Source organism: Pristis pectinata, chromosome X (assembly GCF_009764475.1).
Source record: "Pristis pectinata isolate sPriPec2 chromosome X, sPriPec2.1.pri, whole genome shotgun sequence".
Classification (NCBI taxonomy): Eukaryota; Metazoa; Chordata; class Chondrichthyes; order Rhinopristiformes; family Pristidae; genus Pristis; species Pristis pectinata.
In genome coordinates, this window is record NC_067450.1 from 2,084,566 (window position 1) to 2,111,963 (window position 27,398).

General features: G+C 44.8%; 1 protein-coding gene across 3 annotated transcripts in view; it reads left to right on the plus strand.

The window, feature by feature from the left end:
- The window catches only part of LOC127567018 (arf-GAP with GTPase, ANK repeat and PH domain-containing protein 1-like), a 177,224-nt gene that overhangs the window by 68,569 nt on the left and 81,257 nt on the right, over window positions 1-27,398 (plus strand). For 2 of the 3 annotated variants that reach the window (XM_052009637.1, XM_052009638.1), the window contains exon 1: window positions 2,982-4,027. The exons of the other annotated variant lie outside the window; for it this stretch is intronic. In XM_052009637.1, coding sequence (XP_051865597.1) covers window positions 3,571-4,027 — 457 coding nt within the window. In that variant the 5' untranslated portion in view covers window positions 2,982-3,570. Of the gene's footprint in view, window positions 1-2,981; window positions 4,028-27,398 lie in introns of those variants that run through there. 3 annotated transcript variants of the gene reach the window in all.

Here is a 27,398-nt window from a genome sequence, read left to right on the forward strand (position 1 = left end):
AAATTTCAGGATCATTTATTAGATTTGGAAAAGGATGGAGGAGCAGAGTTCGTTCCATTAGGGATAGCACTGCAGGTAAATGGCAAAGCAGAGTACAACAGTAAAGTGTAATGTACTGTGAATAACAAGTTGCTCGCTAAACAAGGCTTCCTTTCTTTATAGCACCACTCTCGCTGGTAAACATTGCACTGTATGATGCTCAAAGCAAACATTTTCAATAAAGCTTGCTTCGTAAAAGCTTTTTGGTGTGATTATTACAGACCTGTTTCAATAACACTCACAAGAATGTGTCACTACCTGCAGTGGTTTGGAACTTCAACACTTCCAGTTTGACTGGGCTGTGCTCGAAGGGAACAGAAGTACTTACTACCCTGCCCTTCCACTTCTGAAGCTGCGTGAAGTATGGCTCCATGCACTTTTCAGTAGGCCTTGCTGGATACAGATCAGGAATAGGGATTCTGGTCCAATATCCTGCCTTTCCCTGAGCCTACAACTCATGCCTATGGTGCTTATCATAGGTCCCCTCACTGAGACCAGCATAGACCGACATTGACCGTGGAGCCTTTTCATTGTGACGTTAACGAAATGGTGAAGTGGTACTGAAACTGCGAGACCTAGTGGAACCCCCTTACTGAAGAGTAGTGATTGACAAAGTTTGATAGATCACTGAGCTTTGTAACTGAAAAGGTGCAGAACAAATTGGAGAAGGTCATATTTAAGCTGTAACCAAGTTCTGGTCAAATTACAGCTAAAACATTGCATCCAGTTCAGATCACAAATGCTGGGCAAATATTCATGAATTTGAGGACATGCAGAAGCGATCCACAGGGCCAATCACCGGGGTTTGAATTATGAGGAAATTCCAAAGTAAGCAGGTTCCCAAATTCTTCCAGTGCTCACCATCATGGAGATTGCAGGATTAGTGGAAGAGCAGGTACCACATTTACATGGGTCACAAGGTTAGTGATGAGGTGTGCTCTAGATTGTACACCCTTGGTATATTGGCCACCAGCTCCATGCTTCTCTTTGAGGAGTGGACATTCCAGGCTTGGGAGTCGTTGCCCTGTGGACTTGGCTCCTGGTCGCATCTCAAGAGTTGGCTGAAAATTCCACCTTTAAGTCTATGAGGAAACTCTAGTGTAACTGGGTTCCTTAGATCGTCTGGTTCCCTGCTGAAGATACAACAGGAAACTAGCTGAATACCTTAAGAAATAATTTTGTGTTTTGCTTGGCTTTGTACTTGCTTTTTCACAGGCTTAGAAAATAATAAATAGTATGTAAAAACATAAATCTGGAATATTACTTTACATTGTGGAAAGAGGAGAAAGGAAGCAACAAATTAACAAGACAAATTTAGAACCGCTAAAAGCAAATCATTCTGCACTCGAGAAGGATCAACACTTAGAATTTACAAATCGACTTCCCAGGACAATGATGAGGATCTAAAATTGCTGCCATTAAAGGACTTTTATTTTAATTTAAAGAAAGCGCATTAACTATTTATTTTGTTTTGTACCAGACACCTCCTGAACTTTACACCGATTGGTTGTGACTGACAGGTGATTTAATTTTTTTAAACACACTGGTCACTATATAACTGACTTTATTTGGTGCATTGCAGACACTATCTCTCTTCATTTTTGTAAATCACATGGACGTATACAGTCGATTGACTTGTTAGATTTGATGTTGAGGATGTTGTAATCCTGTCTGCTCTGTGATTTACTTAAATTGTTATTGAGATTGACAGTTATAGTCTTCCCATGATTTTAGGAGGCTCTCTCTCTCTCTCCTGCCTATCAAGGTGGTATCCGCCTATTTTCCTGCTGAAACTCTCAGTGTGGATTTTTTTGTTGTAAATTGTAGCTCACACAAGCAGCTTGCTGGCTCTCTTCCCGTTGATGTGGAATGTGTCATCCTGCATCCATGTTCCTTCTCCTGCAGTAATTGCCTTACTGACAAATAAGAGATGGATTTCTACCCGAGCGATTAACATCGAGCAACTTATCTTCTCCCCCACCCACCCCCGAGCCCACCCCACTTTGAACTCTGATGCTTCTCAGTACCTTAGTCCGCAGTCCTGTCATTCTGAAGTCACGACTGAAAACAAAATAGGGTTTTTAATGAAGGGTTTTGGTGATATGGGAAGGGGACAACCATTAAATGTAAGACACCGTTTCCTTGGAGCTGGAAGGGGATGGGGATTCCAGTCCACATTTTGCAGAGGACCCTCACTGAGCATTTCAGACCTGAATCAATGTGAATTCTCAATGTATACTCTGGTGTCTTCATTATCTCATCAAGCTGTTTGATCCGAGAAGTGTTGAAAGGATTTCAGTGGTTTATTCCACAGAACTAGGGCTTGCTTATTTTTTTTCTTCCCTCCTCCGCCAAGCCTTGTAATGTTTTTGTATCATTTTTTCTCCCCGTTCAGTATTTCCTCCACTTCCTTTTGGCACCTGAAATGTAAATAGGAATATGTCCGGAAACCTTGGAAAGAGCACTGCAGCTGTGGTAAGGGAGGGAGGGGAGGGAGGGGGGGTGGGTATCTGTATTGTGTAATGAGGATGCTTGATGCCTAGGATGATCTCTGTTCTGCAGTGCAAAGCATGTATCCTTTTGTATTGCATCGTGGATTCCAAGAAGCCTAGCCCATAGAATTCTTGTCCGGATGGGTGGTCTGTGTTGGAACCATGAACCTTTCGGAGCCCTGTGCTACCTTCGTACTCTGAACTCATGAACAGAGGAGCAATCTTGCAACGAAGGACTACTTTTCATATCTCTCTCACACTCGTGAAATTAGAGCCTCTGAGCGATGGAGGCAGTGGGAGTGAGACTTGCCAGAAGGACAAAGCCACCCCATCTGAAGAGGAACCTGGCGGGGCTGAGGCTGCAGAGAAGATCTCTTTATTATACGACCAGGGTGTCACTGAAGCACCCCGAAATCCAAGCTTAAAAACCGTACGGAATGTGGAGCCAGTTCAACCTGGAACAATAGACAGCAAGTTCATTATTGGACCTGAAGAATTGGGGGATTTCAGACCAGCTCGGAGCGAAGAGGACGAATTTCCAAGCAAAGCCCATCTTCAACCATCGCCAAAATCTGTGAGTAAATCTGAAAATGTCAGGTTGTTGCCTTGTTCCACACTCTGTGTCCAGCCGACAGACCTTCATGGGCAGACTGATGCAAAGAGCACTAATGAGAGAAAGCAAGATGGTCAGATTCAACCTGACCAATTTTGTGCCACTGCCACAGTCGAGGAGAATCTTGCCAGTCCTTTGGTTTCTAAGACAAGCCACAGCAAAGCACAGACTGAAGGGGAGCAGCCTGGAGGACCTGAGGCGGAAGGAACCTTGAAAGATCAAATCGAGAGAGCCGTGAGCTCCCGTATCCTCCCAGAGCAGAACTTGACAGGCAAACATCCAGGTACCCAGGTTGAGAAGAAGGCCGGAGTTGAAAGGGATCCATCACTCGAGAAAGTTGTAACTGTCTCTCAACAGGCAGAGAAAGACTACGTAAAACTTAAGCCCCAGTCCTTACCTGTGATTGCTGAGAAGAGCCCAGGTGTAATGAGAAGCCCCAGTGGCAACCAGGGTAAAACAGAACCAAAAACCTCAGGGAGAAAAGAGAAGCAGATCCGGCAGACCAACCGCCTGTCTTGGCAAGAGAGCGAAATGAAAATGAAAATCCAAGTCAGCAGTAAGAAGTACCCAAGAGTGGAAAGCCTGAGGAGTGCTGGGGAGATGCTGCACAGAAGAGTGAGCCAGACTGCCACCGAACAAGGGAAAGGGAAGAGCAGAACGTTGGATAATAGTGACATTCACACCCTTTCTGAAGAGCTCGAGCAGGGCCAAGACATCCCAACCCCAGAGAAAACCAAGTCCAGTGCACGGGATCGCAAGATGCTGAAATTTATCAGTGGAATCTTCACAAAGAGCATAGGCTCTGTGTCTGTCTCGTCTGCGAGTGGTGGATTAACTCAAAAGGATTTTGCTCCAGGTGCCAGAGGTCCTTCCCCAAGTCAAAGTAAGCACAACCTTAGCTCGAATTACTCATAAATTGGTTTATTAATGTTTGTCCTGCGCCTCAAAGAAGATTCTGCTTCTTTTGAATGAAAACGTATCCTTAAATTAATTTCCTCCCAGGGCATTCTGAGTTCCTCCAGCACTACAGTCAATGGACCAATCTCTAAGTCAAGAGCTGGTTCAATCCTGGGAGGCTTCACTGATTAGCCTGCTGTTGTCCCCACCAGCTGTGTTCTTGCACGCTCATACTTACTAGCTGAAGTTATGTTACAGCTTTACAAAACTCTGGTTCAGCCACATTTGGAGCATTGCGTTCAGTTCTGGTTGCCTCGTTACAGGAAGGGTGTGGAGGCTTTGGAGAGGGTGTAGAGGAGGTTCACCAGGATGCTGCCTGGTTTGGAGGACATGTGCCGTGAGGAGAGATTGGACAAGCTGGGGCTGCTTTCTCTAGAGCAGTGGAAGCTGAGGGGAGATTTCCTGGAAGTTTATAAATTTGAGAGGCGTAGATAGAGTAGGCAGCTGGTATCTTTGTCCCAGGATTGAAATGTCTAGTACTAGAGGACGTGTATTTAAGGTGAGAGGGGGACAGTACAAAGGAGATGTGCAGGGGGAAAGTATAAAGGAGATGTGCAAGGCAAGTTTTTTTACACAGAGAGTGGTGGGGGCTGGAATGCACTGCCAGGGGTGGTGGTAGAGGCAGATGGCATAAAAGCGTTTCAGAGACTGTTAGACAGGCACATGAATATTGCAGAGAAAGAAGGGATATGGTCAATGTGGGGGGAAGAGGGATTAGACTAATTAGGAGTCATTGGTTTAATTAGTTTGCCACAACATTGTGGGCTGAAGGGCCTGTCCTGTGCTGTGCTGTTCTATGTTCTATGAGTCACTGGGTTACTGTTAGGCACATGAATCCTGGCCATGGTGGTGATGTGCGTATTACCTCACTGGTATTGTTTTACCCCAGTTCCAAGGGAGCTGAGGCCAACTGTAAAACCCTGACTGGAATCACCAGCTAACTCTGCACAGCCAGGCAATAAACCAGGGATTTCAGAAAGAAGTGAAAAACACGCAGCCATCAGTGGGAGTGAGAAATCCACCCACCCTGTTGCACATGTGGTTCCAGTCCCATGCCAGATGGTTGACACTTCATGCTCCCATGTTGTTAAAGAGATGGGCAATAAGTGCTGCATTGTTGCTGACACTCACAACAAAGTTAATACTGTTAACTTGAAAAATTGGGTTGTTTCCATGAGTACAGAAGAGGTTCAGGGGTGATTTGATGTTGTGTTTGAAATTACGATGGATGGGGCAGGGGTGATGCAAACAGACCAATTCCAACGATGAAAGAGCTGAGAATGAGAGGTCACGGATATAAAATTGTGATTTGGGACAGGGAGTATGAGAAACTTAATTTTACCTAGAACGTGTTGAGACATGTAGTTAACTACCTTAATATAGGGGGTACAGTCGCACAGCCGTTACCAGACGAGCAGCCATAGTTCTGGATCAGTAGCCTGAGGTCCAATCCAACCATAGCAGCTGGGAAATTTAAAGTCAAGCATTTAAAGCTAGTCCAAGCAACTTTAGCCATGAAACTACTGGATTGTTGTAATTGGCTATCTGGTGTATCGACAAACTTACCTGGTCTGCACCATATGTGACTCCAGACCAACCAATGTGGTTGACCCTTAATTGCCTCCTCAGTTCAGGGACAGTTGGGGATAGGCAATAAATGCTGGCATATCATGTAAGTAAATAAAAAGTAAACAAGAACGGGTGCTTGATGGTCGGTATGGACTCGGCGGGCAAAAGAGTCCATTTCCATGCTGGATCTCTCCATGACTTTTTGAATAGTTGAAGTAGGGATGAGAGGATCTAGAAACAGGCTGTACACAGACCAGATTAGGATTACTGTTCACATGGAGGGGAAACACCGATGCCGACTGATTGGGCCGTGTTTCTATGTTGTAACATCTACGTGTCTGCGTTATTCCATTTTTTAAGAACTGGGGCATGCGCAATCTCACATTTCAACCTGTTGTGCCAGAGGCAGTAAGTTCTTGAGCTCGGTTACACTGTTGGAAATGGGCAGCAAACACCTTGTTACCGAGATAGAAGCTCTTGAGCACTTTTTTGGGGCTCAAATAGAATTGGAAGCAGCAGAGGTTGGGAGTGGGTTGGCAGACTGTGTGGCGCAGGAGGTAATTTAGGAGTATGTGCGTGGAATGGAAAAGTCATCCAACTAATCTCAGTCGAGGATAAGTGTTTTGTTGGCTAAACAGGTAGCACTGTCAACACAATACTCACCACAAAAGGAGAGTTCTGACAGAATGGGACCGGTACGCGTTAGCCTGATGGGCTTTTCTTGTCCTGCATTCCATAAATGTAGACTGTGTCGCATTATCAGAGAGAATAAAGAAAATCCCAAAGCCCTTCATGGCCAATGAAATAGTTTTGAAATGTAGTCTCTGTTGTAATGTGAGAAACACGGCAGCCAGTATGCTCACAACAAGATCTCATAAACAGCAATGTGCCAAAGACAAGATACATAATCTTGGTTGAGGGATAAATATTGGCCAGGATGCCAGCCCTTCTTCAGGGACCCCTGGAATCTCATCTGTGAGAGGCCTTGGTTTCACCCAAAACGCGGCACCCTCTCAGTACTGCTCTGGGTGTCTCAGCATAGATCATGGACTCAAATCCCTGGAGTGGGCCCTGAACCTGCAACCATCTGAGTCTAAGGTGAGAATGTTACCAACTGAGCCATGGCTGACACATCACAAGCCTAAAGGAAATATCCTGTTGCTGCTCAGCTCCCAACTGCAACACTCTGGGCAGTTCTGGGCACCAAGTCGCAGTAAGGAGTTTGTTGTCCATGTCCCCTCATGGGCAGGAGAGGTGAATGAAGGTATGGGAGTCTTTTGTGAGGAAAGATTAAGGAATTTGCTGTTGCTTACTTTGGAAAGGAAGAGAATTTGAGGTGAAGGAACTGAAGTTTGTTAATGAAGGGAACTGACAAAATTGATCCCAGCAATTAGTTCACAGTGTGGTGAACGATTCAAACAGCAGAATAATAGTTAAACATTAGAAAGTTGGAGACTGGTGCAGGAAGATGAGGAGTTTCTGATCCCAATAACTTTCGAGGGGGAGGGGAGCTAAATGGGATCAAAGAGGAGATTAAATACATGGCTTCAGGGAGAAAGAACTGATGGATATGTCAGCGCCACAACAGGGTTGCCTTATCTTGAAGAGATGGGATTGTTGGGCTGAATGGCACATCTGTTTTAAGTGGACAAAGAGTAGAAAAATCCTCAGTGTGTGTGAGAGGGAGAAGGGGATGTTTAATGTCTCACCTGAATGATGCTTCTCCCTACAGTACGACGCTCTCTCAGCACTGTCCCTCTGACGGTGCAACGCGCTCTCAGCACTGCCCCTCTGGTGCAGTGCACTCTCAACATTGCCCACTCCATTGCAGCACACCCTCAGTCCTGCACTGGAGTGGCAGCCTATATCATTAGGCTATCTTCAGAGTGGAACTTGAACCCACAACTTTCTGAATTAGAGGTGAGAGTGCTACCCAGTGAGCCATGACTGACCTTGTCAGGAGGGCAAGCCATCCGGAAAGAAATGTCCAGTTCAAACAATGCAGTATCTGTCTATTTGTTGGTCGTCATTACACCAATGACTCGGCTGGGGATTACACTGTACAGAGTGAAATTTAGTCTCAGAGCAGGAAGATCCCAGGTTCAGTTTGTCCCCTTGGCTGTGCTGAGTGAGGTAACCTTGGCCAGGGCAGCATTGCTGTTGGCTGTGTGTAGGGGGTACAGTATACAGGTGTAGATTACAGGCTTGGTTTAGGCTGCTTCTCCCCCAACCACACCCCCCACTTCATGTGCCCAACACAATCTAAATCGATACAGGTGGCACTTGATGTTACTGGCACCTACAGATCTCCATACCACCACAATTCAGGGCCTGTAGAGTGTACAAGTGGAATAACAAGGATGGATTTCTGCTTGTAATTAAAATTTTAGGAGCACAACGGAACCTGTCAACAAAATGCATAAACAACTCCTGCAATGCTGTTTTTTTTTCAAATCTGCTCCTGTTCAGTGCTTGTCCTTGTGGCCAAGTCACCGAGGGGACAATTCGACAGTTGTGGGACAGATACGTGCAGGCTGGTATAGCCAGTGGCTCAGCAAACCCCTGACCCATACAATCCCTCTCTAAACATCTCAGCAGGATTGGCCTGGATAGTTTTTTTTTTAAATTACTGTTCTTTACTTGTTTTGTGAAGAAAGTTTTGCATAGTAACTTATGGAAAGTTCTGATAATGAAGAAAACTGCACATAAATGTGGGGCATGGATTTTCTCTCGTTTGCATACACCCTGCTGGAGATTCAATTACACAGTTACGGATAATGTCTTCTGCCCATCGAATCAATGTATTGTGCACACTACCTGTCACTCTTAGTCATAGCTAAATATATAATGGGTGGATGTCAAATGAAGAGGTGATCAGGTTTCAGCTGTGATGCCCCTACAGTTGAACAACCACTCACCACCTAATTCCATTGTGGAGAATCGTCACTTGAATGAGGTGCTGGAAAGTGACTTGTGGTTCCTTATGTTTTATTTTAAACACTAGATGATGAAGCGTACCACAGAGCAGAACCATGAGACAATAGAGCGCAGGAGGCCACTTGGTCCGTTGTTCTTGTGCTGGCTCTTTGAAAGAATTAGACAGTCAGTCCCATCCACCTACAACGCCCAATCAAGATTTTCCCCTCCATCCGCTCCCTGTTTGAAAGCTCCTTTTGAAACTGCGTCTGCCGTCTTTTCAGACAACGTGTTCTTTTGCTAATTACTTTAAATCTGTGTTCCCTGGACACTGACCCTTCTGTCAAAGGAAACAATTTCTCCTTATTTCTACTCTCAGAAACCTTCATTATTTTGAATACTTCTATAAAACCTCCTCAGAACCTTCTCTGCTCTAGGAAAACAATCCCTGCTTCTTGAATCTCTACATAACTAAAGTCTTTCATCCCTGGTGCCATCCTGGTAGATCTCCTTTGTGCTCCCTTTGACAGCCTTCCTAAAGTGTGGTTCCCAGAAGTGAGTACAATGCTCCAACTGGAGCGTAGCTACTGATTTATAAATCAGTGATTTCTCATCTGTCCATAGCAGACAATTACAAAACCTTTGCAAACTGTCTGTAGTTCCTGGCAGGTCACATAAAAACTTGCTTTCTCCCTCTCAGCCATCCCTGTGTTCATCGTATTATCATCTTTGAAATGTAGTTAAGGCACACTCTGTTTCCCTGGCCATCCACTCTATCCCTTCCCTGACAACTTATCTGATAATAATCTAGTCTATTTGCATTGCTGGTGTCATATTCCTGAATTGTGTTTCACACCTCATATCTTTGCGATCATAGAGGGTGTATGTGTTTGCCCCTGTAACATCACCAGTCTGTGCCCCCTCCTCAGCTCATCAGCTGCTGAAACCCTCACCTCCAGATTCTGCTGGTCCAACCCCCGCTGGCCTGCTTCCCTCGCTCCACCCTTTGTAACCCTGAGGTCACCCAAAATGCTGCTGCCCTGGGTCCTAACTCACACCCTGTTCTATTCACCAGATGCTCCCAGTCAAACAACGCCTCAATTTTAAAATTGTCAGGCTTGTTTAAATGTCCCTTTGGTCTTGTCCCAGCCTATCTCCTGCCCTATAACAGTCCAATAGCTTTGTGCTCCTCTCATTCTGACCTCTTAATTATCCTGAGTTTCCACCAGTGGCAACTGCCCTGCCCTGGAATTCTATCCCCTCTCTTCCCCCCCCTCCACCCCCTGTCCCCTCCCAGAAATTCCTTAAATCCTAAACTAACCCATTTTATTCTCCCCATGTTCCCAACAGCTCCCCCACGATTCTGCCACTCACCTACACCAGGGACAATTTGCAGTAGTCAGTCAACCTAACAATTTGCAAATCTTTGGGTTGTGGGAGGAAACCAGAACCCCCCCCCCCCCCCCAGGGGGAAACCCACGTGGTCACAGGGAGAACGTGCAAACTCCATACACTCGGCACTGGAGGTCGGTATCAAACCTGGGTCGCTCTACTAGCTGCACCACTGTGGCATCCCTGTTTGCTTCTTCAGCATCTGATCAAGTTTGGAACTCAGTAAGGTGGCATGGCATTAAATACTCGTTCATCCATGGCTCATCAGGTAGTTCTCTCACCTCTGAGTTAGAAAGTTTGACCTCAAGCCCTTTCCAGAAACGAGAGCCTTATCAGTTTAGGCTGACACTCCCAGTGAGGGAATGCAACACAGTTAGTGGTGCTGTCTTTCAGATGAGACGTTAAACTGAGGCTCTCTTAGGTGGATGTAGACGATCCCTGGCACCATTCAAAGAAATTGAGGGGAATTAGCCTCAGAGTCCTGGGTAGTATTTATCCCCCATCCTTTATTAAAAAGTATAATCTGGCCACTTTCACATTACTGTTCATGGGAGCTTGTTGTTCATAAACTGGCTGTCATGTATCCTACAGTACATAAGTGACCATGCTTTAAAAAGTACTCAATTGGCTGTAAAGCATGTTGGGATATCTTGAAAGGGACGTGAAAGGTGCCATTGAATTCTAAGCCCTGTTAGTCGTCTGTTAAAAACTGTCCTTGCTTCACCCTCACGTGAGTCAGTGTCAGTGATGTGAAGCTTAAATTATTAAAGAGGTTCGGCTAAAGTCTGGCCAGAGCAGCAGATGTCTGTAATCGATAAGGAGTAGTTGAGGAACATGTGTGTTTCTGCTTCTTTATGACCTGTCATGCCCTCCTCTTTAAATTGGCGATGGTTGTATATCAACCGTAATACTTTGTCAATTACACTGCCTGTATTCAACCTTTCACTTTTTTACCCAGTGACCGCTTCCCACTCTCATCCTTCCCCAGTCCTTTCTTGTGCAAAGGCTTGATTCCAGAGACGGAGTCCGGACCTCAACATCTTGTATACTGACTGCTTCCCTTGATAGCAGGACAAGGGGAGGGATATTCGGAAGCCCTTCAACCTCCAGCAGAGTCATTGCAAAGTGAGAGTGAGTGGGAACCCTGGTTACTGTACCCTTGCCCAAGCCCAGCCGGACCTGAAGCCATTTGTAGTATCCCTACATTCTTGAGCTCTCTGCCTGTCGTCAGCTAACTTGGCACAGAGCAACAGTTGAACCTGGCTGCTCCCTGCTTAGTCAGCCATTGTGCCACTCATTAAGGGCAGCTAGCAACCATCGACTAACCTTCTGCATATTCAGGGCAGAATCCTCACCAAGGATGACACAGGAGAGAGCTCCACTCCCAGAAGTGAATGTGAAGTTTGGCATTTGCTATTTCATTCTCATATCTTCCTTTACCTGAGAATGTGCAATACAGATTGCACAGTTCAGGGATACTAGAAGGTGAATATTTTTCTCGGCACCTGTCCAAACTGTGTTTTCCTTCCCTGTTGTTACTAAGGGTAACCGAGACATCATTAAAATGGGTAATGATTGTACACTGTAAATAATGAAATACTTTGTCATTTTCTTCCTCTCAATTGATTGAAAAGTTCTATTCCTGCTGATCTGAGAATGTACAGCGAGGAAGGAGAGGTTTTAGCAGGGTAGCACTTCATTGGCACCGTGGCTGTGCATCATCTATTAAGTTTATCTCTCTTGGTTTTGTAAAGGGATTGACCTTGAGCACCTTGCCCATCTCTGGGTGTTTGCTGTACTATTCTTTATCATTCACCCAATTTTCCTCTGGCACCCCAGCCCCATCCCAGTTTCTCTCCTAATCTTTACTTGTTGAAGTGTTGGAGCAAAGGCTTTATGGATGCCAACCTTCCAAGTCACAAACCAGTGTGCGAGAGCACTAACTCATAACAGAATCAGACTTGGCTGAGTAAGCTGACATCACTCGCTGCCTCGGCTGAGGGATAAAGATTGGCAATTTGGGCAAGGTACCAGAGGGGCCATGCATCCGTGCCTTGTACAAGTCAGTGCTTTCAGGAGAGAAGAGAGTGAAACAGCTGAGACAGGATGGGCCATTCTCCACCTCTGCCTCGAAGGCAGACTCTGTCCTTGGCGCCACCGAGATTGGGAGCTTACCTAATGAAGAATTCTGGCTGGGATGCATTGCTCCCTCCTCTGTGGCAGTGCCAAAGCTGAGTTTTATCAGTGCTGTCAGAATGTGACAACACATTTCCTTTCTCAGCTGTTTGTATGTGTTTTGACATTCAGTTCAATTCCTAACAATTTCCTATCTGTTTATGTCTTGGAGATTATAGAAGCCCTTGGCATGGATCTCCAAGTGTAATTTCTTCTGACATGTACCTGCCCGGCAGAATCTACCATTCATTAATGCCAGGTGTGTGTGTGTGTGTGTGTGTGTGTGTGTGTGTGTGTGTGTGTGTGTGTGTGTGTGAGAGAGAGAGAGAGAGAGAGAGGGGGGGAGGGAGCAGGGATTTCCACTATTCGCATAGCCATGAGTGCAGCTGGAAATGTTGGTGCAAAGAGGAGGCAAAGAAAATACTAAATGGTCGCCTGTGTCGATCAGTGCAGCACACAGAGACCCCGTTCTGTTGGCCTTGCATTTTTTTTCTGTCAAATCTAAATTGCAGCTGTAAGGAGGGTCTTTGGACCTGCAAGAACCCCTCTCAAAAGGGAGGGCTCAGTTCCCGAATGAACCGCTCCGAGGCATCGATTTGTGTTGGAGCTGCTGCGTTAGCAGCTGGGAGAGGATCTGCTGCAGCAGCAGATGTGCCAAAGGGGAGGACGGCAGGAGCTGGCGACGCTGCAAGGAGAGGCTCGCTGAGTGAGCTGCTGAGCCAGACAACGCGAGCAAACTGCACTAAAGCAGTGACTCTCGTGTTGATGATTAATGAGATATGTGCCTTCCAAGTTCAGCTCTGCCGCCCTGCAGGGGGGAGAGGGGATGCTCGGGGACTTCTTCATTGCCAACAAGTCATTTACTCTTCTCTTCCCTTCTCCCAATGTAATTAAAGCTTACTATGAACAAAATAATAGGCGATAGACAGCTGGGTGGAGGAGGCAGAAAGAAAAGGGATGCTGAATACTGTGGGTGCTGTGCAGACAGCATTGTACTTCTGTTTGACTGGTCTATACTTGCATACATTTTTATCTTTGGAGCTTATTACTAAATTATCTTATTGTTTATAAAGCCAGAAATTTAAGAACACAGAACAGTACAGCACAGGAACAGGCCCTTCGGCCCGCTATGTCTGTGCCGAACATGATGCCGAATTAAACTCAATCTCTTCTGCCTGCTCATGATCCACATCCCTCCATTCCCTGCACAGTCATGTGTCTATCTGACAGCCTCTTAAACACCACTGCTTCCACCACCGCCCCTGGCAGCCCGTTCCAGGCACCCACCACTCTCTGTGTACTTGCCCCCACATCTCCTTTGAACTTGCCCCCTCTCACCTTAAATGCATGTCCTCTAGTATTTGACATTTCTACCCTGGGAAAAAAATTCTGACTGTCTACCCTATCTGTGCCTCTCATAATTTTATAAACCTATCAGGTTTCCCCTCAGCCTCCGACGCTCCAGAGAAAACAACCAAGTTTGTCCAACCTCTCCTCATAGCGTATACCCTCTAATCCGGGCAGCATCCTGGTGAACCTCTTCTGTACCCTCTCCAAGGCTTCCACATCCTTCAAATTGCACACAATTTCTGGGAATACTCAGCAGGTCGGGAAGCATTTGTAGAGAGAGAAAAATGCAGTTAATGTTTCATGTTGCTGACCTTCCAACAGAACTGATTTCAGTTTCCCAGTGTCCACCGTTTTTTGCACTTGTTTGATATTATGTTGTTGAAACCACACGAGGATGCTTTGAAAGAGAACCCATTGTCTGAGCAGTCATCCTCTTTGCTCTCCTACTTGAGGGAGGTTGTACTAAGTGGGACATGAGCTAAGTGAGACCATAAGGGAAGAGTGGTGATATGCCCTGCCACAATCTATTTTGAGACAAATTGCACAAGAAGTGCTTTCAATGCATAGTTAATCTTGTAAGGGCTTGGCTCAAAACAAAAGTGCATGTAAATTCAGGGATTGTGTGTCCTGGATGTCTGCCTTCTCATGGGGACGTAAAATGGCACTGTTTTGAAGAGTAGGGCAGTTCTCAATCTCCTGTACAATATTTATCCCTTAATGAATATCACTATCTGGTCATTATCACATTGTTATTTGTGAGAGATTGCTGTGCCTAAATTAGCTGCCACTTTTTCTACATTTTAACAGTGACTACCGTTAAAGTACTTCAGTCGCTATAAATTGCTTTGGGTCTCCTGAAGTAGACAGGAAACGTAAACCTCTCTCTATTTCTCCCTCCCCACTGGGGGAGAGGTTTGAAGGAAGTATTGTCCAAAGTTAGTCACAACAATGTAGCACCAATTCTTCAGCCCTTGCTCCCTTTCAACATGGCTCACTGAGAGGAGTCTTGAATTTACTTCTCATCGTACCTACAGTGACTGTAGGCTCGTATTTGAACTTTATGATTCAAACAAGTCACCAATTAGATAGTTTTTGGAAATATCTCAACCCCTTCCCCCCTTTCAGCCACCATGCGACTTCCCAATTCTGCAGCGGGAACCCAAGAGCAAGTGCTGGACTTGCCTCCACAGTTCTTTTTCCAAGACCTGATCGTTGCTGGGGAAGGCCTCTGAAAATGTACCCCATATTGTTGTTAACTGATGGGTCACACAGCGTAAGAGAAGTTTACTGAAAAAAGCTTCGGCTTCTGACTTGTAGGGCATGAGGTCTATAATGTGAGGAATGATGTGAAACCATTGAAAAGGAGAAATAGGTTCTTGGAGAAAACCCAGTAGTGTAACTGATGGGCTTTGCCTTGTGTTATGCAGCACTACAAGAAAATCTGATTTGTAAGATTTAAGTAAGTTCCTTTAATGTAAAATAGCAGTTCAGGCATGGTGTCAGCACGCATTCTAAATGGATTGAGCACTCTGTGCTGCTTATTCAAGATCTTGCAGCTGTCATCACCCAAAAGAGGAGGCTGGGAGAGAACAGACCTTTTCTTCGCAGGATATATACAGTTTGTATGTTTCTTAAAATCAATTCTGAGCAGAATATTGTGAAATAGATTATGTTGGTCATCCTGCTGCACAGTAAGACTGAATGATCCAATTGTGATGGTCAGTCTTTATCTAAAAATAAGATAGTCCCTGTATTTTACACCGAGGGTGATGGTGTTTGTGGGAGGGGCTGGGTGGGGAGGGCGTTGAGTACTAATATCCATTTGCTCAGGCTGGTAAATTCAAAGGTATCATGTTACTTTAACCAGAAGTCCACATCTGAGTCCTCCAGGCTTTCATTCCTGAGGTTATCTCTGCAGTACCATTTGTTCGCAGTTGCTAGCTTAGAAGATCTCTTAACCCTTTTGTTTTAGATGTGACCTTAACAGAATTTATTAAAGCAAGGTTCTGATGCGGCAAAATAGGAACCCACTTCAGACTGGAGATTCTGATCTGCAGCAATAGTCTGACAGGAAGACCATCCTTGTTAATTAAGGAAACAATGGAAGCCCAAGTAATTGTCTCTATTAATCATATTTCAAGGCAAATGCTTTTTCTTTTCGTCCTCTCTCTTCTGTCTTTTCAACACTCGTACTAGGCTGTTATTATTGGGTCACTAAAAATGCCATTTTCCTTTCCGATCACAGACAGTCATATCACAGTATTTGACTGTGAAGGCATCACCCAAAAGTTAATCAGGAGTAGAACTGAATTTTTTTCCCCACTCTATTCCATATTTTTAGGGTGCTACATTCCATTAGGATAAGCCAGCTTTTATTTGTTCTTGAGGTGTATTTATTGATCATCCTTGTCTGCAATGTAGTCTGAGCCTGCAGAGTTAGATAAAGGGAAAGTATACTTGCTTAAACTTGCAATATGCAACATCCTAACAGCTTACTTCATCACCATTACTTCCTGGTGCTAAATCACAAATTACCAGATCTAACAAGTCCAACCCCCTGCCATGGTACAATTTGAATCCCACTCCAGAGACAGGAGCAGCTTAATCCAGGCTGACACTTGCGGTGCAACACTGACAGATGGAGTGCTCTGCTGCTGGAGGTGCCATCTTTGGTATGAGACATGAAATTAGGGTCCTGCCTACTCCCCCAGCTGCACATAAAAGGTCCTGCTTTGAAGATGAGCCAGGGGTTGTCTCTGGTGATCTGTGGTGCAGAAAGTCTCCCTTAACCAACATCAGATGATCTAATCCTTACCAAAATGTAGTTTATGGAGCTCGCTGTGTGCAAATTGGCTGCTGCGAAACCAACATTGGAATAGTGACTACACTTCAAGTACTTGTCATTGCTTTGAGTTTTCTAGAGGTCGTGGAAGTCATTTCTATAAATATAAAGTTCTTTTTAAACTATATTTCCTGTGTCCTTTTTGCCATTTTTATTCTTTTCAGAGAATCATGATGGAGGCTATTCAGCTTATTGGTACTTTGAAAATGCAGTCATACTTAATCTTACACCTGCAATTTTTTTATTGTCCATAACCCTGTATTTTCAAACACCTTCCTTTTAAAATTAGATAGCAGCGATATATAGCAAAGCAGGATAAAAGTGATTGGCTAATTCCCCTGTCAATCAGATTTGGTACCCACACTTTTGTAAATGCTGAGATGGATTAGATGCACATATATTTTACATGTAACTCTCCTGCACTCACTGCATTACTTTGGAGAAATTATCCTTCTCTTATTGGGAGAAGTTGCTGCAGTTCCTGTTGTCTCTTTTAACAATGTTTTCTGATTAAGTCAACTTAATGTGCTGTACAAGAGAGTTTTTGCTGTGAGTCTCCAACTCATTGGTTGATATACTGCTACCAATAAACGTTCTGTTAAAATTATTTATATAATCTGCTTCCGGCATCTTATCAAGAAGTGTACTAGATGCCAATAGCTGAGTATTTTGAAAGTTTACGGGAATAGTTAACACTTTTAACATAACATCATTAACATAACGATGAATACATTTTTGCAAAAGCAACGATCTGTTTGGCTGTTCAGTGATTGGATACAAGTGCATGTTAAAAGGTCACATGTTTTAGATGAAGTGAGAGGTCAAAAACAGTGTTGTTCAAGGTCATGGAAGTGACTAAATTGGCTTGTGTTTTGTTCCTTTAGCCTATGAATGACTACTCACTTCCTTGTGGTTTATGAAGGGACTGACATCCTGGAATAGGTTCTGAGCTTTCAGCTCCACTCCACTTTAATTGACTCTCTGACTACTGCAGTGTGTGTTTAGAATAGTCATCCCAGCCTGATTAAAATAAGAATCCAATGCAAGCTCTTTGATCCCCATGGTGTTGTTATGATTTGTTCTCAATGTTTTCAAATAATCCTCTTCTATTCAGGAATATTTCAGAGTATTGAAAACATTGTTGAAGTAAGCTAGGCACCGCAGCAACATATAAAGAACTGAATGCTGGCTTGGCCTGGCTTATCGTTGTGTCTTGTATTGCTGTTGTTGTGATGACGACATCTTATAACCATGCAAGTTGCCCAATAATGACAGATTGCAAAATTGTGGAGGAGCTCAGCAACTTCTGTGTGAGGAGATGAACAATTTTTCTCTTACTCCTTTCCAACCTTTGGTGACATTCTGCTTTCTGGTAGTTGAACCCTTACCTTGTGCTTCCCAATAATTTAACTGCTTTGTCAGGCCATTTCTAAATCTCATTGTTTTTAAGACATAACAGGACAAAGTCTTGAAGTGGCATCCAGCAAAATGAAGCATGGCATGGTCCAGTCCTTCTAATTGGTAATTGGTTTATTACTGTCACATGTACCAAGGTACAGTGAAAAAGATGCCATCCATACAGATCATTTCAAAACATAAGTGCATTGAGGTAGTACAAGGGAAAAGCAATAACAGAGTGCAGAAGAAAGTGTTACAGTTACAGAGAAAGTGCAGTGCAGGCAGACAATAAGGTGCAAGGGCCACAGCAAGGTAGATTGTGAGGTCAAGAGTTCAACTTTATCGTGCAAGAGGTCCATTCAAGAGTCTTATAACAGCGGGATAGAAGCTGTCCTTGAACTTTCTGATAGTCACTTAATGTAGGGTGTGGTTATTAGGAGGAAATGTGCCCCTAGTCATCATATTTTCTGAATGGTTTGCAGATTGTAATAACCTTCTAAATGGGGAGCACAAAAATAGTAATCATCCTATTTTCAAAGTACTTCCTCTACTTTCCAAGTTTCCTTTCAGAGTATTTATCACCAACATTGGGTCAGCCAGTGAGTTGGGGAGGGAACGGTACATATGACTCAGCAGCCAGTCTATTGTGGAGCAAACAAAGTCAATTTCCTCAAAACAGATGTCTGTTTAAAGAGTAAACTGAAACTACAGTAGCTCCTCCCATCAAAGGCAGGGTAATTTCCCTGGAGAGAGAAAAATGCAGTGAATGGAGGATAGTTGAATGTAAATTATATGCATTGAAATAAACAATCATTATTACTTATAGCAGTTTTGTTACCAAGCTGGATTGACAGTGAATTACCCAGTCATTCCTCACTCTGGCTACCTATTGTGTCATGACTGTACATAACCTTTTCGCTTTAACATCTAGTTTCACTCTTGTCTCCTCCTTCCCCATTCTTATTTTGCTGCTGGGTTACATCATTTATTAGCAGACAGGAGCACATCCCATTCTCGGCTCTCCATTCAGATCACCCATGTTTGCTTAGGCTGTTGTTATTAATTGTTCACAGTGGATTTGCCAGCATGCAATGTGAGGACAGACCCCTCTCTTTAACTCGTGTTGAGAATTGGAGCACTGATTCGGTGTCAGATCAGGCAATGAGGCTTCTTCTTGTGCTTATTTTTTATTACTACTTTTTACCCATGAACAACAATTTGTAGCAAAAAAAACTTCAGTCTGATCAAAATGCTGTCCCGGAGCTCAGTGATGTACTCTGGCCTTTCCAGTGTCCTCTGGTTACGGAAGGTCCCAGTTTTCTCTGGAGCAGCGTAGGCTGCGGGGAGACCTGATGGAAGTTTATAAGATTACAAGAGGCATAGATAGAGTAGACAACCGGTATCTTTTTCCCCAGGGTCGAGGTGTCTAATAACTAAAGGGCATACATTTAAGGTGAGGGGGGAAAGTTCAAAGGAGATGTGCGGGGCAAGTTTTTTACACAGAGAGTGGTGGGTGCCTGGAATGTGCAGATACGATAGAGGGGTTTAAGAGGCTCTTAGGCACATGAATGTGTAGGGAATGGAGGGATATGGACCTTGTGTAAGCAGAAGGGATTAGTTTAGTTAGGTGTTCAATTACTATTTTAATTAGTTTAGAATAACATTGTGGGCCAAAGGGCCTGTTCCTGTGCTGTACTGTTCTATGTTCTATGTTCCTGGTCAACATTACAATGTTCCCTCTCTGAGTTCACCTGGGCATGAATGTAGCCATGGAAGAGAGGCAAGCAGTTAGGCTGCCCTGACCTGTTCATGGCCACCTTGGTCAGGCCTAAGAGCAGCCCTGTGATGAGGTCCCTTGATTTTCCCCCTCCTCTCCTCATTGTTTGCTTGTAGATCAGCAGCATGGCACTGAAATGCAGCCATAAAATAAGAAGTCACTCATTCAACTAGCCGCCACCTCTTCAATTCTGAGTAGATATGGAACACAGAGTCATCAGGACCACAGAAACTGCAGCCTTGTGAACCTATGTAAAACTTTATTGCAAAGGCCTGCAGTGTGTTACACCTGTTCCGTTGTGTTAGTTGTCGTACCTCCACGTGTTAGTTGTCGTACCTCCACGTTAGAACATAGAACACAGAACAGTACAGCACAGGAACGGGCCCTTTGGCCCACGATGTTGTGCCGAATTAATTAAGCACCTAACTGAACTAATCCCTTCTGCCTACACAAGTCCATCTCCCTCCATTCCCTGCACATCCATGTGCCTATCTAAGATCCTCTTAAACACCTCTATCGTATCTGCCTCCACTACCACCTCTTTCAAGAGTGTGCAGTTAAATTCTCTAACTTGATGTTCAAGGCTGCAATTCTGCAAGGGTTTAGCCTCCACAGCCTAGTTAAATGCTAATATCTTTTATGCCGGGCTGGTACTGTGACCCTCTCTGCTCAGGGCTTGCACAGCCAATAGAAAATGCGTTTGCTGGACTTACCAAGCCTGGGAGCTAGAAAGAGCACCGTGGCTCTCAAGTGAAGGATTAGTTGATGCTCATCAAGGTTGGAATGACCGTGGTTTTAAGATGAAAAGAAAACCAGAGGGGAAGATGAGGAGCAACTCTTTTATGAAGCAAATTGTTGTGATTTGGAATAAGCAGCCTAAAATGGTGATGGAGCCATATTCAACAGTAATGTTCAAAGGAGAATTAGATCTAAGCTTGAAAGGGGAAAATTTGATGGGCTACAGGAGAAAGCAGGGGAGTGGGATGACTTGAATACCCTCCCAAAGACTCGCCTCCACCACTTAGAAGGGCAAGGGTAGCAGACGCATGGGTTTGCCGGCACTTCCACTTCCCCCTCCCAATCACACCCCATCCTGGCTTGGAAAAGTACATCAGCATTCCTTCATTGTCTCTGTGCAGTTAGTTTCCAGACTGTGCAGTTTGTCCCAGAAATCCCCCTCTGACAATATGGTGGGTGTAATATAAAGACTACAGCAGTTCAAAAAAAAACACCTCAGGGCAATAAGGAATGGGCAGTAAATGCTGCCCTTACCAGTGACCACCATGTCATATGCATAAACAGAAAAATATTAATTGGATGGATTGCCTTCTTCAATGCTGTTATTACATTGAACAGATTCAAACAAGGGCATAATAGTGTAAGAGTAGTCAGCTTCAACTAAAGGCGGTTCCACTGGTGTGTGTTGAGCAAGTTCCTTGGGCACTTTAAGGAGCTGCACTTTCATGGAATTTCTCTCAAGTGAAGAAAGGAAATGAGCTGGAAGGCTGCGAATGCAATCATTTCTCAAAGCAGAACTATTTTAAGTTAAAAAAGAGCAGAGCCAAAAGGTTGTGAGTTCAAGTGTGGTTGCAGAGGCGTAAGTGCATAATCTAGGCTGATTCTTCACAAAGAGAGTGCTGCACTATCAGAGGCATCATCCCAACCAAGGAAACTCAACAGGTCCTCACTCAGTACTTGAAGAGTCTGCTTGATGACCTGGCCAACACTCCCCCCTCACAACCTCAACAAAACCAAATTAGAATAGAAAGATAGTAGGGTAAAAATCCCTGATAGTGTCTGTGGGCTGTGTGAAGAGATTCAATGGATAGGTAGAGTCTGTGATAGGGGAACATGTACATAGACAGTGGGAGGAGACTCATTTGGTAACATAGAGGTTGCAAATGTGAGGAGTGAAAGGAACAGGATTGAGGCATTACTGCGTTCTTTCCTGTGCTGTAAGAGGGTCTCCCCGACTTGTTCTTGCCCACCTTCTGGTGACCTGTGGTCAAGTCACCTGTTTGGCCGTTGTCACAGAAAAAGGGGCATAGGATTGTGAGGGAAACAAAAGTTGAAAATAAATGCACTCCTTTTGTTTTCAACAAGCATGGTTTCAGCTTTTCTTGCTCATTCTTATTCTATGATGCTCCTAACTAAAAGCATAACAATTTCACAGTGGCAGTTACTGATTAATTTTCATGACTGTGTGGGAAGGTGGGCAGCACACCACAGGAGACTGGAAACGATGATGTAGAAACCTTGATGTGACTCATTGTAGGAGGAGGAAAGGCAATCTTTTAACTTTGCAAAGGAGGATTAAGATATGTTTGCATTTTGGAAAGAGATTTCCCAAACAAAATCATTGATATTTAATTTTCATACTCAAATGGTACACTAAACTTTAGTCTCAATGTAAAACTAACCATTTATCTGTTCCTTAAAGACTGAAGCACAGAAATCTAGGTTGACATTCCAGTGTGGTACTGAGTGAGTTCTGTGCTGTTGGAGGTATTATCAGAGTCAGAGAGAGAATCAGAATGGAAACACACTCTTCACCTCATTAAGTCCATGCCAATCAGCAAGAACCCATTCCTATCCTAATGCATTTTATTCTCCCCCACATTCCCAACAACTACCCCCCTCCAGATTCTACCACTCACCTATACACCAGAGGTTATTTACAGTGGCTAATTAACCTACCAACCTGCACATTTTTAGGATGTGGGAGCAAACTGGAGCACCCGAAGGAATCCCACACAGCCACGGAGAAAACGTGCAAATTCCACACAGACAGCACCGGATGTCAGGATCAAACCGGCATCACTGGAGCTGTGAGGCAACTGCACCACGAGCTGCATAACTGTGCCATCCAATTGACCTTCACCTCAGTTGAGATGGTGGACAGACTGCAAAGGCAATTGTTAGGATCTGCACCAACCCACTGCTTCCCTCCTCCCATATAAAATGGGTTTTTACCTTTTGCATGAGCCTGCTCTAGACCAGCATCCATCCCTCAGAGCTTCCCAGATTGTGACCAGAGTTGGAAGCCTTGGTGATTTTATTATTCCCTTCCAGCCAAGTGGTGGGGCTTTTGTGACAGCTTTGTTAGCACTCTTATTGTTGTCCTGGTCTAAGATCAAATGTCTTACAACAGCTGGGTCCTGGGACCCTCCTCATCATTATGCCCCAGCTACTCTCATCAAGGGAGGAGCTTTGTCCTCTATTCTTGTAGAGGAAATGAGAGGAAAGGAAGAAAATGCAAGGAAGAGGTATTTCATTCAGGGCAAGTTTTGGGCTTCAAAGCAACTGGCTAAGGCTTCTTTAACATCACCTCCTAAATCCATGACCTCTACAGCCAAGAAGAACAAGGGCAGCAGTTGCACAGGAACTCCACTACTTACAGCTTCTCCTCCATGTCACACACCATCCGAACTTGGAAATATATCGCTGTTCCTTCGTCGTCACTGGGTCTAATTCCTGGAGCTCTCTCCCCTACAGAACGGTGGGAGCACCTTCACCAGAAGGACTACAGCGGTTCAAGAAGGCAGCTTCCCACCACCTTCTCAAGGGCAATAAATGCTGACAGAAGAGACTGCAGGTGTGTCTCCAGCATCTTCTTTGTTGCAAGACCTGCCTGGCTGTTCCATGTCCCAGAGAAGATTTTCTTTTAAATAAAACTGTCTTCAATAAATCAGTTAACAAGGATGTGTTTTGGGATAGAAACTCATGCAAGGTGGCACAGAATGCCATGCGGACACCCAATTCTACCTTCTCTATAGCCTCCAGCACCAAAATGCTGCCAGACACCAACATAAGTCACCACTGCAGAGAGTTGTGGACACAGCCCAGCGCATCACGGACACCAGCCTCCCCTCCTTGGACTCTGTCTTTACCTCTTGCTGTCTTGGTGAAGCAGCCAGCATAATCAAAGACCCCACCCGCCCGGGTCATTCTCTCTTCTCTCCTCTTCCATCGGGTAGAAGATACAAGAGCCTGAGGGCAAGTACCACCAGACTTAAGGACAGCTTCTACCCCACTATGATAAGACTATTGAACGGTTCCCTTATACAATGAGATAGACTATGACTTCACGATCTACCTTGTTGTGACCTTGCACCTTATTGCACTGCACTTTCTCTGTAGCTGTGACACTTTACTCTGTACTGTTATTGTTTTTACCTGTACTACCTCAATGCACTCTGTACTAACCCAACGTAACTGCACTGCATAATGAATTGACCTGTACGATCGGTATGCAAGACAAGTTTTTCACTGTACCTCGGTACAAGTGACAATAATAAACCAATACCAATACCATTGGCACCAGTGCTGCCTGGAGCCAGCTGAACTCCATCTGTTGCATTTCATGTTGGGGTAGATTGGTGGAGGAGAGTTAACTTTTTTATCATATTTTCCAATGACACGGAATGAGCCAATTTTGCCCATTGTCTGTGTGGCGTTCGCACGTTCTCCACAGGCTTCTTCTGAGTGCTCCAGTTTCTTCCCACATCCAAAAGATGTACAGTTTGGTAGGTTAATTGGCTGCTGTAAATTGTTCCCAGGGTGTAGGGTAGAATTTGGGGAAGTTGTTGGAAATGTGGAGAGAATTTAAAAAATGGGGTTAATATAGGATTAGTGTAAATGGGTGGTTGATGGTCGGCATGGGTTCGGTGGGCCGAAGGACCTGTTTCTGTGCTCTATCTCTCTCCCTCTCTCTGTGACTCTAAGTGTATGCCGTCTGTCAGAACATTCCCATCAGTCCCATTCCGCATGCACTTCCCCGAAACCTACCCCTTCTCAACTGTTTCTCCTCCCACCCACATACACCGGGGAAAATTTACAGTGGCCATTGAACCAACCGACTCATCCTCGGGATATGAGAGGAAACTGGAACATCTGGGGAAACCCACGTGGTCACGGAGAACATGTGAACTCCACACAGACAGTACCCAAGGTGGCAGGTTGCAGCTCCAGCTGCTGTGCCACCATGCTGCCCATGGAATGGTCCCAAGGTACTGGCTGTGGCTCTGTTGATCCTGCCTTCCGAGTTAGAAGGGTAATGTTTCACTTCTGGCACCCTTCTAATGAAAGGTCCCTGAACCTGGAACACTAACTGCTTTTCTTTCCACAGATGCTGCCTGAACTGCTGAGTTTTTCCAGCATTTTATGCTTTTATACCTGAGCATTTCATCTCGGCGGACCTTGCAGTGTTGTGCTGAGGGAATGCTGCATTCTCAGCAGCACTGTTGGATGAGACAGTTAAATGAAGGCCTATCTGCGCTCTGAAATAAACTTACATGATCTTGTGGCTCTAAATCAGAGAAGGTATCCTCGACAGTTTGTATTTTAAGCCAAGCTAGTCATTATAACATTACTGTTTCTTGGATCTTGCTGTGCACAATCACTGCATTTCAAGCATTACAAGTCATTACCCATGTCTGCGTGGGTTTCCTCCAGGTGCTCCGGTTTCCTCCCACATTCCAAAGATGTACAGGTTAGGAAGTTGTGGGCATGTTATGTTGGTGTCAGAAGCATGGCGACACTTGCAGGCTGCCCCCAGAACACTCTACACAGAAGATGTATTTCACTGTGTGTTTCGATGTACATGTGACTAATAAAGATCTTATTTTACTTCAAAAAGTACTTCATTGGCTGCAAAGCTCTTTGGAATATGCTGAGCTTGGAAAATGTGCCTTTTAAATGTGTAACTTCATTCTGGCATTATACTACTGGGGTGTTTGCAGAATCCCATGCCTTTGCAAGGACCCACTTGACTTCTGGTTCCTACAACGTCATTGTAGCCACTTTCCACAGCACTTTTGGGCAATGCTGTCACTGCAGGTTCTTGAAATTGTTTCTTTTCCCAGAAGGCAGTTGTGAATCCCAAAGACCCTTACTACTTCACAAATTTCAGAATGTAGGTTTTCTCTCCCACCACCCGACCCCCCCCCCCCATGTACAAGAGAGCAGCGGGATGTACAATTAGGGCATGCAAGTTGTGGAATCAATTAAAATGCAAATATGCTTATCTGTGCTGAGCAGCTACTGCTGACAACAGACATTCTACTGGTGGAGGGAGTGGGCAAATCTAAACAATGAAAATAGCTCCTGAAACAGTTTGGCTCACTGAATTTGTTATTCACTGTTCCAGTGGATCACAGGATAATCTTGTTATATCGATACTCTTATTGAATTAGTACTTCTCTGGAGCAACTGTATTATGGCGTAGTTGATTGTAAGGGGACATAGGAACAACTGGAGGCCATTTAGAAATTCGAGCCTTAGATAACCTGTGACTTCTGTACCTCTCTCTGCAACAGTCATTGTGGATCGGTAGTGACATCTCCTCCTCTCTGACAATCAACACAGGCGCACCTCAAGGATGCGTGCTTAGCCCACTGCTTTACTCTCTCTACACTAGTGACTGTATGGCTAGGCACAGCTCAAACACCATCTATAAATTCGCCGATGACACCACTGTTGTTGGCAGAACCTCAGATGGCAATGAGATGGCGTGCAGGGGTGAGATAGATTGGCTGGTTGAGGGGTGTCGCAACAACAACCTCGCACTCAACATCAGCAAGACCAAGGAATTGATTGTGGACTTCAGGAAGGGGAAGTCAGGAGAACACACACCAGTCCTCATTGAGGGGTCAGCGGTGGAAAGGGTGAGCAATTTCAAGTTCCTGGGCATCAACATCTTAGGGATCTATCTTGGGCCCAACACATTGATGCAATCACGAAGAAGGCACAACAGCAGCTCTACTTCATTAGGAATTTGAGAAGATTTGGTATGTCATCAAAGACCCTTGCAAATTTCTACAGATGTATGGTGGAGAGCATTCTGACTGGTTGCATCACCGCCTGGTAGGGAGGCTCCAATGTGCAGGATCAAAAGAGGCCGCAGAGGGTTATAGAATCAGCCAGCTCCATCACGGGCACAACCCTCCCCACCATCGAGGACATCTTCAAGAGCTGGTGCCTCAAGAAGGCAGCATCCGTCACTAAGGACCCTCACCACCTGGGACATGCCCTCTTCACGTTACTACCACAGGGGAGGAGGTACAGGAGCCTGAAGACCCACACTCAACGTTTCAGGAACAGCTTCTTCCCCTCCGCCATCAGATTTCTGAATGGTCCATGAATCCATGAACACTAACTTGTTATTCCCCTTTTGCACTATTTATTTATTTTTGTAACTTATAATTTTTATGTCTTTATGCCTTGCACTGTACTGCTGCCGCAAAACAACAAATTTCATGACATATGTCAGTGATAATAAACCTGATTCTGATCTGACCATATATAATCTGACCCTTTCCCCATCCTCTATTGTGAGAAAAGCCCTTCCCATCAGATCCTTTGTGTATGTTTGGAATACCGGCTACACTGCACACTGCCCTCTTGTTAGCTGCACTGGAAATGAGACCATGCCTGTCTCCTTAAAGAATGTGTCTTTGCCAGGAAGAACTGGGAAGAGATACAGGGGTATTTGCCAAGGTTCGTCCTGAACAGCTGCATGACACTGGACTCTGTGCTGTACGGGCTGGTCCCAGGGACACACAGTGAGACAAATGTCAACTGAAAGATGCCCTCTGGTCTCCCCAAAACAGACTGGTCTTCCAGCGTAAGGTGTTTTTCGTATTTCCTACAACATATAAGGAGGCCATTTTACTCATTGAGTCTTCGCCGGCTGTCAGAGCATTCTCATCAATCCCATTCCCTTCAACCTTGCCACCCTCACCTGGCTCCATCTGTCCATCAACCTCTCCTCACCTGTTTCCACCTATTGCTTGCCAGCTCCAGCTTCACCCCTCCCCCTCATCTCTTTATATTGGCTACCTCCCCTTTACGCTCTGAGTCCAGGTGAAGGGTCTCGAC